General features: G+C 47.2%; 1 protein-coding gene across 2 annotated transcripts in view; it reads right to left on the reverse strand.

The window, feature by feature from the left end:
* Positions 1–15890, reverse strand: part of frem1b (Fras1 related extracellular matrix 1b) — a 295010-nt gene that overhangs the window by 122871 nt on the left and 156249 nt on the right. For both annotated transcript variants that reach the window (XM_085982850.1, XM_085982849.1), the window contains 3 exons: positions 8281–8374; positions 3634–3886; positions 2238–2432 (listed from right to left, as the gene is read on the reverse strand). In XM_085982850.1, coding sequence (XP_085838976.1) covers positions 2238–2432; positions 3634–3886; positions 8281–8374 — 542 coding nt within the window. The remainder of the gene's footprint in view (positions 1–2237; positions 2433–3633; positions 3887–8280; positions 8375–15890) is intronic.

Genomic DNA, 15890 nt, shown 5'->3' on the forward strand with positions numbered 1-15890 from the left:
GATCAAGGCCAGTGCTGAGGAATGAACCATTTACCAACTATTTGGGCCCAGCATCAGCATTAAGCACTCGCTTGCCATGTATAGCTTTGTTTAGAATTATGGTAAAGCTCCCTGTATCTTGCCCCAACAGTGCAAATTAATCCTAAGCATCAAATAGTACATCTTACAATTACCATACCATCCCACCTTTGGGTTGTCTGAACGAGATAGTCATTGTACTGGACTCCATTTGCAGTGAATGTAGTTCATTTGGAGAATGAAGTTAATCCCATGGGAGGTGAAAAGTTACAAAATTAACTACACTGGTTAGCTACCCATAATCACACTAACCCACCAGATCAGAAGAAAATGGAGGGCAGTTTGCTGCAACAAGAGATAAAAATGGGTATATGTAAACAACAAAATTATTATAATAGATGCCTTCAAGCAACCAAATATAAATTAGGAATACCAAGGGGGAAAAACTTGTTAGCGACCATTTTGGGTTGCTAACATCGCTTGGGCGCTAAATTTAGTGCCCGGCGAAAAATAGCACTGGCGATCGCTAACTTCAGTTTTAGCATCCCTAGAGGGAGGTGGAGCGCTAATTCAAGTGCTCCACTTCCTTCTTAGAGCGCTAACCCCGAATATCAATAACTTTGTTAAAGGGGAGGGCCCAAGCCCACAACTCTGCGGGGCCCTATCTGGACCACCGGAGAGCAGGGTGCCGGGCCAGCAGCCCGGCACACAAGAGGAGTGCTGGGCTACCAGATCACGGCATGGACCCCACATTGAAAGACGCAACGGGCCGCAACAATTAAGTCGGCCGATTATTTTCCCCCGCCCGCCACCTCCCCTATATTTACCACCCCACGAGCCTCCTGCCGCTCCGTTCCCGCCCCCTGAATCAATTGCAGTCATTGCCCAGCGCAGATTCAGGGGGTGTGGACCAATTTTGCAGGCGGGGCGGAAATGGGGCGCTGCGCACAGTAATGATGCTGTCATCGCCTGCGCAGCGGAGCGGGGCGCTACCGATTACTGCCACCGCTAAACTCCCGCTGAATTTAGCGGGAGTCATTAGCGGTGCCCTGCCTGGGCGAAAAGTCGTTTGCGCCCCGTTAGCGCCCCCCGGAGGTGCTAACAGTAGGCGCAAATGCACCGAATTTCTAGCCCCAAGTGTTTTGGAATCCGAGTTGGTAAACATAATTTGGGATTGCTTCATAGTGCAATGTGACGAGAAGTCACAAGTGGGAGTACATATCTTAACTTGGTAAAGGCAAGTGACCAAGGCAACATACAAGGAATAGAAGTCATGACACCTTTGTAGGATAGTAACCAGAGAACAATCAAGCTCAACATAAAGAAAAAAGAAAGACTTGCAAGTGGCCTGCAATGGACCCTTTAAGGACCGTTGGTTTGGCTGCATAATGGTCAGTTCTACTGGAGGGAACACATGAAGAGTAAGTGACGTAATAAAACTCACTACGCACTTGGTTTGAGTATAAAGCAAGGCTTTAATCAACTTGTTTCAAAACATGGAGGTCTAGTTGTCCTTCACTAGTTCCTGTCTTACAAAATGTCCCTGGGCAAGCTGGGCCCACGCCTGAGTATTTATACTCCTTGGACGGCGCCAGCAGCTGGCCGTCCAGTGTTATTTCATGAGTAGTTTCTTTATGATGATGAGATTTATAACAGTAAGCTTTGCCCAGTCAAACACCAAAATTTGAACTGGATCCTATATACACCGTAGGACCCCGATTTGTACATTTAAGTGGGCTTTGCCTGTTCGGTTGTTGTTCGCTTGTTTCCTGGCCAACACCAAAATCACAGCAGGCTAGACATCGACAGAAATAGGCCGGTAAGTCCTGTGCCATGATTTTTGGCCTGTTACTGCCCATTCCCAGCCAAAAATAGGAGCAAAAATGGACCCTACAATAATTTAGTGTTGTATAAGATAGTGAAAATCTCAGAATATTACTTTAAACTAAAAAGCAAAGTAGGGCAAAAGATGCAGGTTTAAGCTGGTAGAATGCAAATTTAACACTGATCTCAGGAAGTTCTTCTTCACACAAAGAGTGATCATTACATGGAATACATTTCTAGATAGAATAGTGGAAAAGCCGTGGAATCATTTAAGAAAAACTAAATGCTACAATGAGTGCAACAATGTTGAATTCATGCCCCAGTATTCTAACACACTACACCAACCAATCTGAGATAGTTACAGTATATACAGATATAAAAGATTGTTGACTAACCAACTTTAATTGTTGGAGGTTGATTGTTGACTGGCATTACGGTGATGTTAAGATCATAGAAAGGGAGAGAGCCATGGAGTGGCACTGGTGGTGGAAGAGGTCCATTGTAACAGCAGCTGTCCACTGTGCCTGCTTCTCCATCAGAGACAATTACTGTTACAGTGTCCATGCAAGAACTGTATCCTATTTCACCACCTGGAATGAAAAAAAAATGATTAACGTATTAATAAGTCTTTATATGGGTGATATTCTCAACCAAAGCTCACGTCCCAAGCACACTCAGCAGATTTTGAGTGGGTTTGTAAATCCCGCTTATTAACATATTATTCAGTGTTCCCTGCATAGATTGGGCCTGCACAGGAAGAATGAAGGCTGTGGGGTCAGATTATCTGATATAGCAGCACATTTAAAGAGCTGCTGCTGTGCCTTAAAGGGGAACTCACAGATTTTGATGATTTGAGTGTTGCTGCAGGAATTCCATTCACTAGATTGCAAGAATTGGCTAGGGAAAATGAAAGGCCTCAGGGAAGAGGTAAAACTGGCTTCTTTACTAAAAGAGTCCTGGGGGTCATGTTGAGGGAGGTGTAACAAAGGAGCGTTGCCTTCTTTGGGGCAGAGGGGCACCCTCCTCAAACCTCTGCTATCTGCCTGGGAAGGAGTGCAGAGCAGGTGAACGCAGTTGCCACGCTGAGGAAGTTTGCCAAATTTGCTAAGTGTTTTCCTGCAACAACTTCTTGTCCTGTAGCTCCCTGAGGAGAGGAGCAAATCCCAGAGAACTGCCCATCCCAACAGATTTGGGTGCATAAAAAGATTTTTTAAATTACTGGTCAAAATAGCAAAGAGCCAAAAACTAAATGTTAAACCAGACAAAATACAAAGAAAAGGAATCCAAAAAAAAATCAAAAATGCAATTATTTCTAAAACAATTCCAAAGTGCAGATCGAAGTAAGATAAACTATAAGACCAGGAAGTTACTTCCCCAAGTACATTTATTTGGTGGCTGAAGCGAGACCTGTGCATTTCACAACTTCCTTTATTTTTATATTTTTTCTGACTAATCGAGGCTCTCATCGGCAGTAGAAAGAGCCTCAAACAACAGCACTGTAACCCATCTGGAAAATCACAGGCTGGACCACAGGCACAGAGTAAGCCAAAGGCCTCCTTGCAAGATTTTCTGACCGATTGGCATCTGGTGCATGGCTGCATTTTGAATGCGTGTCGGAAATTTACCTTCATACTCTTTCAGGCCTTTGCTTGTAAAAAAATATATAAAAATTAGAAGGAAAACCTCTAAGAATGCCCCACTCTATTAACCAATCTGTGAAGCAAGCAGAATAATATTTTGCGCATCCATTTCCTAGTTAAAATCAGCAGTGCCACGTTCCAATGTTCCTACCAGTATGCCAATAGGAGATTAACCCTTGGATGATATCCAGTTGTGAGAATTTGTCGACCATGACATTATTTCTTTGTACTACTCCATATGACGGTGAACGAGCGATCATGTATGTCAGCTTCATGTCATCACTGTCAGTATCTGTAGCGTAAAGGTACTCTGAGGTAATGGTAACCTTTTCTCCCTCCAGACATTGTAGTCCAGATTTTAAATGTGGCTGTAGCTCTGGAGGTTCATCATTAATTGGTATAATCTTAAAGAAAGGATCAAAAAATTAAAGCATGTCAAACATGAAAGGACAGATTTTCCTCTCCCCCCATGGCTCGGGAAACCCAGCAGTAAAAGGAAGGCGGGAGTTGCCGGCTTAAGAAGGTAATGCCTTTTATAGCACTCCTTGTAGGCCAGGAGGAGCAGGCGTGCTCCCCCCAGGTCCCCTAAGGAAGCCTATGGCCTCCCTTCTGCCGATCGCCGCTTCTCTCTCCCCCCTGCTGTGATCGCAGACCTTCCCATCTCTGGCCTTCCCCTCCTCCTGCGACTGCCACTCTTTCCCTCCGCCCGCCAAGCCCCGATGTCCAGCCTTCCTCCCTCCCGATTGCCAGGGACCATCCCCAAGATTCCCCGGTTGCAGCCTCCTGCCACTGGTTTTCCCGTCCAGCAGCCAGCCAGCCTGCTAATTTGGCCGGCAATAGGCTGAGAAAAAAATTATAATGAAGTCCTGCTGTTAAATTTGGAATGTTTTCCCTGCGCTAGCGCATTCCCCCGCCCCCCTCCTTGCATCCCCATAAATATCGGGGCCTGAGATTCCGCAGATGCACACGCAATGTATGGTCTGAAACACAAAGACCGATCTTGGACAATGAGCAAGACACATGGCACTGATCTTAGGGAATGGCTGCTTAAAAAAAAAAGACATTGGTAAAACAAAATTAGCCATTTTGAAATAATAGATTTTTGAAGTTCACTACTTGTATGTACAATAGTCTCTGACTTCCTCTGGTTTTGTTGTGCATTAAGTACGTGTCTGCACATACTCAGTCATACTCTGAGCTATGGACAGGATCAAAGTACCCATGTGTCAACCTGGCAGTCACACATTATATCTACTCAACCAGCCTGAGGGATTGCACTTACTCCAGTAGGTAGGTATAGAGCAGCTCCAGTACATGCGATCGATCTGGGAATTCCTTCAAAGCTTATCATTACTGGTTGGAATATCTCATGCCAAAGTGACATACAAAAGAATATCTTCACAGCAATACAGGCTTCTGCCTGATAAGCATGAAGCAGCATTGGCTTCAAAGTCATAAGGACATCTAGGGCATGCAATTCTGGGGGTCCTGTGCTGCCAGTGAAGTGTGGCAGAGTGGAAACTCCATCTGTCCGAGCGCAAGGCCATGAACCCAATCCCAAATTTTGGGGACAGAGTCAAGTGCGTGGATGGGTTGAGCCGCCAGCACCTGTAAGGGTGCTTCAGTGACCCCCATCCTAATGCACCCTTGTAAGGCAAAGCAGCCCACGGCCACTCCACCACAGGTCCTCCCAAGGCCCTGCTTGGGCCAAAGAAACCACAACTTTAAAAATCGTCAGCTCCAAAAGGAACCATTGTCAGGCACAACAAAGGTAATCAATCTCCTCTGGGGCCTCAGCAGAGCTTGTGCCTGCTCTCAGTTGGCGAGAGGTTTCCTGCCAGTTATTAAATGCATACTTGGCAGAAGGGTAGCCCGGAAATTCTCCAGACATAGCCACTTGACCTGTTGGGAGGTGGAGGATTTGCTCTCTCCTCCCCGCCGGAAAATGGTAGCCTGTAAAAATCCAGGCCCAGCTGAAATTCTGGCCACTGCTGGGCTCTCTGCCCTTGGCCCAGACCAGAATTTTGGGCTCGTGTAGTGTACTCACCACCTGCCCTAACAGTTTAAGTGCGTGAGGTAGAAAATCAGAGGAAACAAAATAAGCATATAAAAGAAAGAAAAAAAAGAATTGCTCTTATAAGAACATAAGAAATAAGAGCAGGAGTAGGCAATACGGCCCCTCGAGCCTGCTCCGCCATTCAACAAGATCATGGCTGATCATCGCCCTTAACTCCACTTTCCCGCCCGATCCCCATGAGTCCAAAAATCTATCTATCTCAGCAGTGAATATACTCAAAGACTCAGCATGCACAGCCCTCTGGAGCAGAGAATTCCAAAGATTCACAACCCTCTGAGTGAAGAAATTCCTCCTCATCTCAGTCCTAAATGGCCTACCCCTTATCCTGAGGCTATGCCCCCTAGGTTTAGATATTCTAGCCAGGGGAAACAACCTCTCAGCATCTACCCTGTCAATCCCCCTCAGAATCTTGTTTGTTTCAATGAGATCACCTCTCATTCTTCTAAACTCCAGAGAGTATAGGCCTATTCTACACAATCTCTCTTCATAGGACAGCCCTCTCATCCCAGGAATCAATCTAGTGAACCTTTGTTGCACCGTCCCCAAGGCAAGTATATCCTTCCTTAGATAAGGAGATCAAAACTGTGCACAGTACTCCAGGTATGGCCTCACCAAGGCCCTGTAAGGCCTTTTGGCCTAGAAATTCAGTGGGCTGCGCCACCCGTTAGCGCCTTAAGAGGGCGCTAAGTGGGTCGGAAGCCACTGGCCACGCCTCCCGCTAAATTCAGTGGGACGCTAATGGCGGCGCTAGACGTTAGCGTTGCGCCGCTACCGATGACGTCATCGGTGTGCGCAGCGCCCCGCTAACGCCCCGATCGCAAAATTTAGATGCGCCCACTGCTTTAACGCCAGATGCTATTTGCGACCAGTTCAGGGGGGCCTACCTGCGGCGGTAGAGGCGCTAATTAAAGGAGGTGCGGGGCGGCCATTTTTTTTGCTGGCCGCCTGCCAGCACCTCTCCGCGCTGCCGTACCCGGCCTCCTAAGCACCCCCCCCCGCGGAGTGCCGACTGCATTCCAAGAGCCTGGCACTTCTCCTCGGTGCCGGGCTCTTTTACCGGCACTCGCGATCCTCGATCGCGCTGCACAAGGCCCCTCCCCTTTAAGAAGGGGAGGAAAGCCTGCAGTACCGCAGCGCGCCGTGCCACAGCGTGTGGCGCTGCAGCACGTTGCGCAGTGATATTCAGCTGCAGCGCCCCAAGAGGGATGCGGGGCGCCTCCAGTAGCGCCGCGCTTGCCTCTGGGGTGCACAAACTGAATTTCCGGCGGGTGGCCGCGACTGCTTCCGGGGCGCTACTTTTAGCGCCCTGGCGAGGCTGGCGCCCCAAACGGGGCTACAGTGAATTTCTAGGCCTTTGTGTCTTCAAATGTCCCAAACTGACTCACAGCTAATAACCTTTAGGAAACGGCAACACATTTTCACACAGCAAAGTCCCACAAATAGCAATGAGATAATGATCAGTTAATTGTTTTAATACATTTTTTTCACTAATATTTCCCTTTTCTCTGCTCCTCTCGAGGGTGCGGACTCTTGCCTGACATCGGAGTAGGTCCATAGGTGTTAGTAGCTCGCCCATACCTTACCCAAACAATTTCTGTAATATGGAGTGCAAGATAGCCAAGCCTGATCCTATCTTCACCTGAATCCAACACCGCACACTTTCCAGCACAAGTTACTGGATAGTAATCAGGAGAGGACTTTTCCCTCTCCTTTGCTGTGGTCCACCTGAGATTAGCTAACACAGACCAGGGATCAAACCTTAGACCTTCCTCAGTGCGCAATATGTGGTATATTTACTCACTGAGATGTCAGATTAACAACGTGATTTTTACCAATTGTACCAGAATTTTACTTCTGGTGGTCAGTAAAAAATGGATTGATATAATTTATTCAAATTCAGTGAACCCATGTATTTATCAACTAGTTTCAAATCTGGTTTGTGTCAGTTGGGCAATGGTCTCTATTCATATAATTAAAAATGAACTGTTGATCTAACATCAGCTGATCATCTTGCACACTGGTAAGACTACACTTAGAGTACTGTGAAAAGTTCTGGTCTCCATATTATAAAAAAGATATACAGGCACTGGAGAAGATGCAAAAAAGATTTACTAGATTGGTCCAGAACTGAGAGGAAAGATTGAACAGATTGAGGGGTGACTTGATAGAGGTCTTCAAGAGTTTGATAGGGTCGACGTAGGGAATGTATCCACTTGCAGGCGAAACCAGAGCTAGGGGTCATAAATATAAAATAGTCACTAATAAATCCAATAGGGAATTCAGGAGAAATTTCTTTACCTAGAGAGTGATTAGAATGTGGAACTCGCTACCACAGGAAGTAGTTGAGGCGAATAGCATAGACGCATTTAAGGGGAAACTAAATAAATACACGAGGGAGAAAGGAACAGAATGATAGGTTGATGGGGTTAGATGAAGTAGTGTGGGAGGAGGCTCATGCGGAACATAAACACCGGCATGGGCCTGTTGGGCCGAATGGCCTGTTCCTGTGCTGTAAATACTTTGTAATACACACTGCAAAATCCTTCACTAAAGTCCTTTGGGAGTATTGTTTGTGTGGAGCAAAAATATTAAACTACGTATCAGGCAATATTCTTGTAGGAACCAAACTACAACTCACTGTTGCGCAATGTAACCTAAAGCTTTGTGACATATTCTTGTCATATGTTACAATATATATCGACACATTCCCTTTGTCTCTACCTTTACTTTCAGCACCCCATCTGCAGTGTTAAATCCATCTGTAGCTGTAAATACGACTAAATCATACAGTGTCTCTGAATCATCATGTTTGTACCTGTGAACAGAGTGGAAATGACGTCACAAATTAAAGCAACACAGTCATAAGGAAAAAACAACACAACTGTTCAAGTGCTACCATCACACCACATTGATACCCTACAATTGCCTACTATATACAGAGTAATGTTTTATTGGCCCGTATTTTCTGATCGGAGGCTTCCTGTGTGCGGAGGCCTCCGATCTGGAAAAAATCTACGGACTTACCTGAGGGCTCCAGAGGTGCATATACTTCCGTTCCTGGGCCTCTCCAACTCGAAATGTGCAGGGCCCACGTATTCCAGAGGCGCAGGTGGTTCGCAAGCGTCCCTGGGATCACGTGGACCATGGGGAGCCAATAGGAGAAGAGAATCTTCCTTCATACACTTGACAGATAGATCTGTCAAATATATGAATGGAGATCACCCCATAAACACTTTAAAACATTAAATAATTTTTTTTTTTAAATCACACTTTTAAAATGAGTTGAAATTACAATAAATTAAATATTTTAAACAAAAAATTAATTTTTTGAAAAAAATAATTGAAGTTTTTCACGGGGCTAAAACTAAAGTTAGCTTTTTTGTAAAAAGTATTTTTAAATGATAAATGAGTGAATTAAAAAAAAAACTTTTTTCAACTCTTATGCTGGCCTTACGCCTGCTTTTACCAGGTGTAAGATTTCTAAGGGTTTTCAGCGGGCGGAGGTTCTCCAGAAAGCGGAACTATCCGCCGGCAGAGGCCCTTCTCCAGGGCAGGCGTCCGATCTGTCAAGAGCATTCTTGACAGATCTGAAATGCCGGTTTTCAGCGCATGCGCTTGGCAGCATGCTATAGTAGACATGAGGAAGCACTCTCAATCTGATCTGAAAGTTTATAATGAGTGAATCAGTGTGTCAGCTATCTTGTCGGTGTGCCAGTATCTTTATCTAAACATGCTGCATAATCAGCATTTTGAAGACATGGCATTGCATCAGAAATGTTGTACAGTTATTCTTTTTTAACTTAAAATGTAAGAACCTGGGTGGTACAGTGGGTTAGAATCTGGCCTTTCACTTCTGAGGGCTGGCAAAATCAGCAGTGAACCCACGGAGCCCTCCCAAAGTGGCAGCCCAGAGACTCAAACCACTTTCAGGTTCAGACTTCAGTAACATTTTTCCAGCGAGCTGCGGGGGACAAACGGGTGCTCTGTTGCAGCTCACCAGTCTGTTCAGGAGCAAAACCAGGAGGTAAGGCCTGTAGGTGGGAGCATGGATGCTGGGTGGGCGAGAGGGGGCTGGCAGAATCGTAGAATCATAGAAAGTTACAGACCGGAAGGAGGCCATTTCGGCCCATCGTGTCTGCGCCGGCCAACAAAGAGCTATTCAGCCTAATCCCACTTCCCAGCTCTTGGTCCGTAGCCCTGCAGGTTAGAGCATCCCAAGTGCACATCCAAGTACTTTTTAAATGTGGTTAGGGTTCCTGCCTCTACCACCCTTTCAGGCAGCGAGTTCCAGACCCCCACAACCCTCTGGGTGAAGAAATTTCCCCTCAAATCCCCTCTAAACCTCCCACCAATTACTTTAAATCTGTGCCCCCTGGTTTTTGACCCCTCTGCTAAGGGATATAGGTCCTTTCTATTCACTTTATCTATGCCCCTCATAATTTTATACACCTCAATAAGGTCTCCCCTTAGCCTCCTCTGTTCCAAGGAAAACAGACCCAGACTATCCAGTCTTTCCTCATACTGTAGCTAAGATTCTCTACTTCCGGCAACATCCTTGTAAATCTCCTCTGTGCCGTCTCTAGTGCAATCACATCTTTCCTGTAATGTGGTGACCAGAACTGTACGCAGTACTCTAGCTGAGGCCTAACTAGTGCTTTATACAGCTGAAGCATAACCCCCCTGCTCTTGTATTCTATGCCACAGCTAATAAAGGCAAGCATTCCATATGCCTTCTTAACCACCTTATCTACCTGGCCTGCTACCTTCAGGGATCTGTGGACATGCACTCCAAGGTCCCTTTGTTCCTCTACACTACTCAGTGTCCTACCATTTAATGTGTATTCCCTTTCCTTGTTAGCCCTCCCCAAATGCATTACCTCACACTTCTCCGGATTGAATTCCATTTGCCACTGTTCTGCCCACCTGACCAATTTATTGATATCTTCCTGCAGTCTACAGCTTCCTTCTTACCACACAGCCGATTTTAGTATCATCTGCAAACTTCTTAATCATACCCACTATATTCAAATCTAGATCATTGATATATACCACAAGAAGCAAGGGGCCTATTACTGAGCCCTGCGGAACCCGACTGGAAACAGCCTTCCAGGCACAAAAACATCCATCAACCAGTACCCTCTGCTTCCTGTCTCCGAGCCAGTTTTGAATCCAACTTGACACTTTGCCCTGGATCCCATGGGCTTTTAACTTCATGACCAGTCTGCCATGTGGAACCTTATCAAAAGCCTTGCTAAAGTCCATAAACACTACATCAAATGCACTATTCTCATCTACCCTCGTTACCTCCTCAAAAAATTCAATCAAGTTTGTCAGACACGACCTTCCCTTAACAAATTCATGCTGACTATTCTTGATTAATCCGTGTCTTTCTCAATTAAGATTTATCCTGTCCTGCAGAATTCTTTCCAATCATTTCCCCACCACCGAGGTTAGGCTGACTGGCCTGTAATTACTCAGTCTATCCTTTTCACAGAATCACAGAAACCCCACAGTGCAGATAGAGGCCATTTCGGCCCATCGAGCCTGCACCGACACATATCCCACCCGATCCCCGTAACCCCACGTATTTAATCCCCCTAACACTAAGGGTCAATTTATCATAGCCAATCAACCTAACCCGCACATCTTTGGACTGTGGGAAGAAACCGGAGCACCCGGAGAAAACCCACGCAAACACGGGGAGAATGTGCAAACTCCACACAGACAGTCGCCCGAGGCTGGATTCGAACCCGGGTCTCTGGCGCTGTGAGGCAACAGTGCTAACCACTATGCCACCGTGCCACCGTTTTCTCCCTTTTTAAACAAGGGTACCACATTAGCAGTCCTCCAGTCCTCCGGCACCGCATCTGAAGCCAGAGAGGATTGAAAAATGATGGTCAGGGCCTCTGCTATTTCCTCTTTTGCTTCACTTAACAGCCTGGGATACATTTCATCCGGGCCTGGGGATTTATCCACTTTTAAAGCTGCTAAACCCCTTAATACTTCTTCTCTCACTATGTTTATTTCATTCAATATTTCACACTCCTCCCCCCTGATAGCAATGTCTGCTTCACCCCTCTCCTTTGTGAAAACAGACGCAAAGTATTCATTAAGAACCCTACCGATGTTTCCCACCTCCACACACAGACTACCCTCATGATCTCTAATAGGCCCTTCCCTTTCTTTAGTTATCCTCTTACTCTTAATATATTTATAAAACATCTTTGGGTTTTCCTTGATTTTACTTGCCAATAATTTTTCATGCTCTCTCTTTGCTTTCCTAATATCCTTTTTAATTGCACCCCTGCACTTTCAGTACTCCTCTAAAGATTTTGGAGTATTTAGCCCTCGGTATCTGTCATATGCCTTACTTTTTTCTTTATCCTACCCTGTATGTCCCTAGACATCCAGGGGGCTCTAGATTTGTTAGTCCCACCTTTTTTCTTTAAGGGCACATATTTGATCTGAACCCTCCAGATCTCCTCCTTGAATGCCTCCCACTGCTCTGACACTGATTTACCTTCAAGTAGCTGTTTCCAGTCCACTATGGCTAAATCCCCACTGAGCTTAGCAAAATTTGCTTTTCCCCAATTTAGAATTTTTATTCCTGGTCTATCCTTGTCCTTTTCCATAACTACCTTAGATCTAACAGAATTATGGTCACTAGCACCAAAATGCTCCCCCATTGATACGCCTTCTACTTGCCCAGCTTCATTCCCTAAAACTAAGTCCAGAACCGCCCCCTCCCTTGTTGGGCTTGCTACATACTGGCTAAAAATGTTCCCCTGGATGCATTTTAGGAATTCCGCACCCTCTGTACCCTTCACGCTAATTTTATCCCAGTTATTATTGGGGTAGTTGAGATCCCCTACTATTACTGCCCTATAGTTTTTTCACTTCTCAGAAATTTGTCCACATATTTGTTCTTCTATCTCCCTCTCACTATTTGGGGGTCTGTAGTACACTCCCAGCAGTGTGATCACCCCTTTTTTGTTTTTCAGTTCGACCCATATGGCCTCGTTTGATGATCCCTCCAACATATCATCTCTCCTCACAGCTGTAATAGTTTCTTTAATCAATACTGCGACCCGCCCCTCCCTTTTTACCACCCTCTCTATCCCGTCTGAAAATCCTGTAACCAGGAATGTTGAGCTGCCATACCTGCCCCTCTTTCTGCCATGTCTCTGTAATAGCTATAATATCATAGTCCCAAGTATCTACCTGTGCCCTCAGCTCATCTGCCTTGTTCGCTATACTCCTTGCATTGAAGTATATACCATTTAGTACAGGCAAACCTCCTTGTTGACTACTATCTAGCCCTTGATTCCTCTGTCCTTCCTATTTACTTTCTATGTTTTTGTTTTCCAATTCCAGTTTTTCTTCCCTCCCTATTGACTCTATACTTAGGTTCCCATCCCCCTGCCAAGCTAGTTTAAACCCTCCCCAACAGCTCTAGCAAACCCTCCCGCAAGGATATTGGTCCCATTCCCGTTGAGGTGCAACCCGTCTGGCTTGTAGATGTCCCACCTCCCCCAGAAACGGTTCCAATTCCTCAGGAATCTGAAGCCTTCTCTCCTACACCATCTCTCCAGCCACACATTCATCTGCTCTATCTTCCTAGTTCTGTACTCACTAGCACGTAGCACTGGTAGTAATCTGGAGATTACTACCTTTGAGGTCCTGCTTTTTAACCTCTTTCCTAGCTCCCTAAACTCTGCCTGCAGGACCTCATCCCTCTTCCTATCTATGTCGTTGGTACTGATATGGACCACGACCTCTGGCTGTTCACCCTCCCCCCTCAGAATGCCCTGCAGCCATTCAGTGACATCCTTGACCCTGGAACCAGGGAGGCAACATACCATCCTGGAGTCACATCTGCAGCCGCAGAAACGCCTGTCTGCTCCCCTAACTATTGAATCCCCTATCACTATTGCTCTCCCTCTCCTCTTCCTCTTCAGTGAGTCAAAAGGATTTTGTGGGGTTTGGAGGAGCACTCCTGTTCCTCCTGGCCCCAGAAAAATCTAAAAATAAACCCAAAAGATTTACCTTTTGGGAAAGACTTCCAGTGGTCCTTGAAGGACGACTGGTTAGGCCTCTCCGCACTGGCAGAAAGTGGGATCGACATGTGCCGTGCATGCTCCGCCTATTTCTTCTTAAAGCTGAAATTGGGGTCCTATAACCGGTGTAAGACCCCAATTTGCTTATTTAAACAGTCCCTGTTTTGCCCTAGAGTGCTGGGCGCCCATTTAAAGTTGCCTGAAAGTTGATTCAGGTGTGCACAAGGTCCCCACCAGATGTTCAATGGCCGATCGCTGGTCCATATTTCTAATGTTAGAAAAGAGTTGGCTACCCAACTATGGGGATAGTGCAGGAAGGTGGAGATGAGGTAGAAGGTCAGCCATGATCTTATTGAATGGCAGATCAGGCTCAAGGGGCCGACTGGCCTACTCCTGTTCCTATTTCTTATGTTCTTACCCCATTGTTTAAATTTTCGTTGGAAATTTCACTGACAACTGGAGACTGGTGAGAAAAGTATGTGCAATGTTTTGATTTCTCCAGCTGGAGAGTAATGCAAGAAGGGAATATAAGTGCAACACCCTGCTTACGTTGATCTACAAAATGTTCCAGAAACTGTACTAAACAGTATATTACAACTGGAGCAAAGCAAAAGGATACATCTGTCTGTCTGTCCTTTGGTGTGTGTCTGTCCGGCTATACACTCTAAAGTTATAGAGCGTACCTACACGTGCGTTACATCAAAAGAAAGCTTACGATTCCAAAAGGGTCGTAAGCGTATTTACGTTTCGGCTGGACAAAAATTGCGCCCGCGGTATCCAAAAAACGTTCAAAATTCCGCTCATTAGCATCTCATTATCCGCTCATTAGCAATAGAGTGATGTCGAGGTCGACCAATCGTACGCCGGGTTCCTGGCGCATGCGGGCGGGCCCTCCTACAGTCGAGTGACGGGACGATTGACCAATCCTACGCTTCGGTGACCTGACGGTCGACCAATCGGTGCGTGTGTGGGCGGGCCTTATCGTTCTGAACCGAGGTGAGTCGCCGCCATCTTGATTCCAAACTTTTCATTTCTTTTTCCCGCTTTCTGCGTCTTTAAAAAAAAAGTTGCTTTTAAAACACAAGGGCCTAGAAATTCAGTGGGCTGCACCACCAGTTAGCGCCCAAAGAGGGCACTCAGTGGCTTTAGCGCCACTGGCCACACCTCCCGCGATATTTAGCGGGGCGCTAATGGCGGCGTTAGCTTGTAGCGCTGCGCCGCCACCGATGACGTCATTGGTGAGCGCAGCGCCCTGCTCCCGCCCCGATCGCGATATTTGGTCGCGCTCGCCTCTGTAATGCCGGTCGCAAATCGCGACCGGTTCACAGGGCCTACCTGTGGCGGTAGTGGCGCAAATTAAGGTGGAGGTGCGGGGCGGCCATTTTTTCCGGTGGCCGCCTGCCAGCACCTCCTCGCGCCGCTCTCCCCGGCCTCCTGATCCACCCCCCAGGCAGTGCCGGCTGTGTCCCAAAAGCCCGGCACTTCTCCTTGGTGTCTGGTTCTTTTGCTGGCACTCGCGATCGGTGATCGCGCTGGTGCAGGCCCCTCCCCCTTAAGAAGGGGAGGAAGGCCTGCAGTACAGCAGCGCGCTGTGCCACAGCATGTGGCGCTGTGGCACATAGCGCGGCGATATTCAGTTTGAGCGCCCCAAGCAGGACGCGGGGAGCCTCGAGCAGCGCCCCGAGTCCCTCTTGGGGCGCTCCCACTGAATATCGGGAGGGCGCAAGCGGCTCTGGCCGGAGCGCAAATTCCGGCGCCCAGGCGAGCTTGGCGCCCCAAACGCGGCGCCACCGAATTTTTAGCCCATATTATTTTTAAAAAAAGTTAATTACTTTGTAAATTTTTTATCTAATCTCATTAATTTTCCTACCTTTCCCCGTTTTTCCAGGTAGGCCTCGAAGCCTCGACCTCTCCTCCGCACCCATGCCCGAGCTAGGCACCTCCCGGCCCCAGTCAACAAGCGGCCCCCCGATCGCTGCCATCTTTGTGAAGGCTGGAGGGGCGGGCCTCAGCCGAGCGCCGCTACCGCCGCCATCTTAGTAAAGGCTGGTGCGGCGGTGGCGGCACGGAGCTCCGCGGAGCAGGTGCGCGGCGGCGTCTAACTCTCCCCCCCCCAGTCTGTCTCTCTCTCTCTTCCTCGCGCCTCCTGAATGCGCGGGGGAAGAGGCCCGGGGCACCGTGGCCGCTTTCGGAGACTTCAACTCCGTGACAGGTGAGGAGGGTCTTTGTTCACGTTGGGCGGCGGGCGGGTTCCCCGGGTGCTGATCCCTGGTG

This window comes from Somniosus microcephalus, chromosome 3 (assembly GCF_052327205.1).
Source record: "Somniosus microcephalus isolate GS21.2 chromosome 3, FLI_Smic_1.0, whole genome shotgun sequence".
In the NCBI taxonomy this organism is placed as follows: Eukaryota; Metazoa; Chordata; class Chondrichthyes; order Squaliformes; family Somniosidae; genus Somniosus; species Somniosus microcephalus.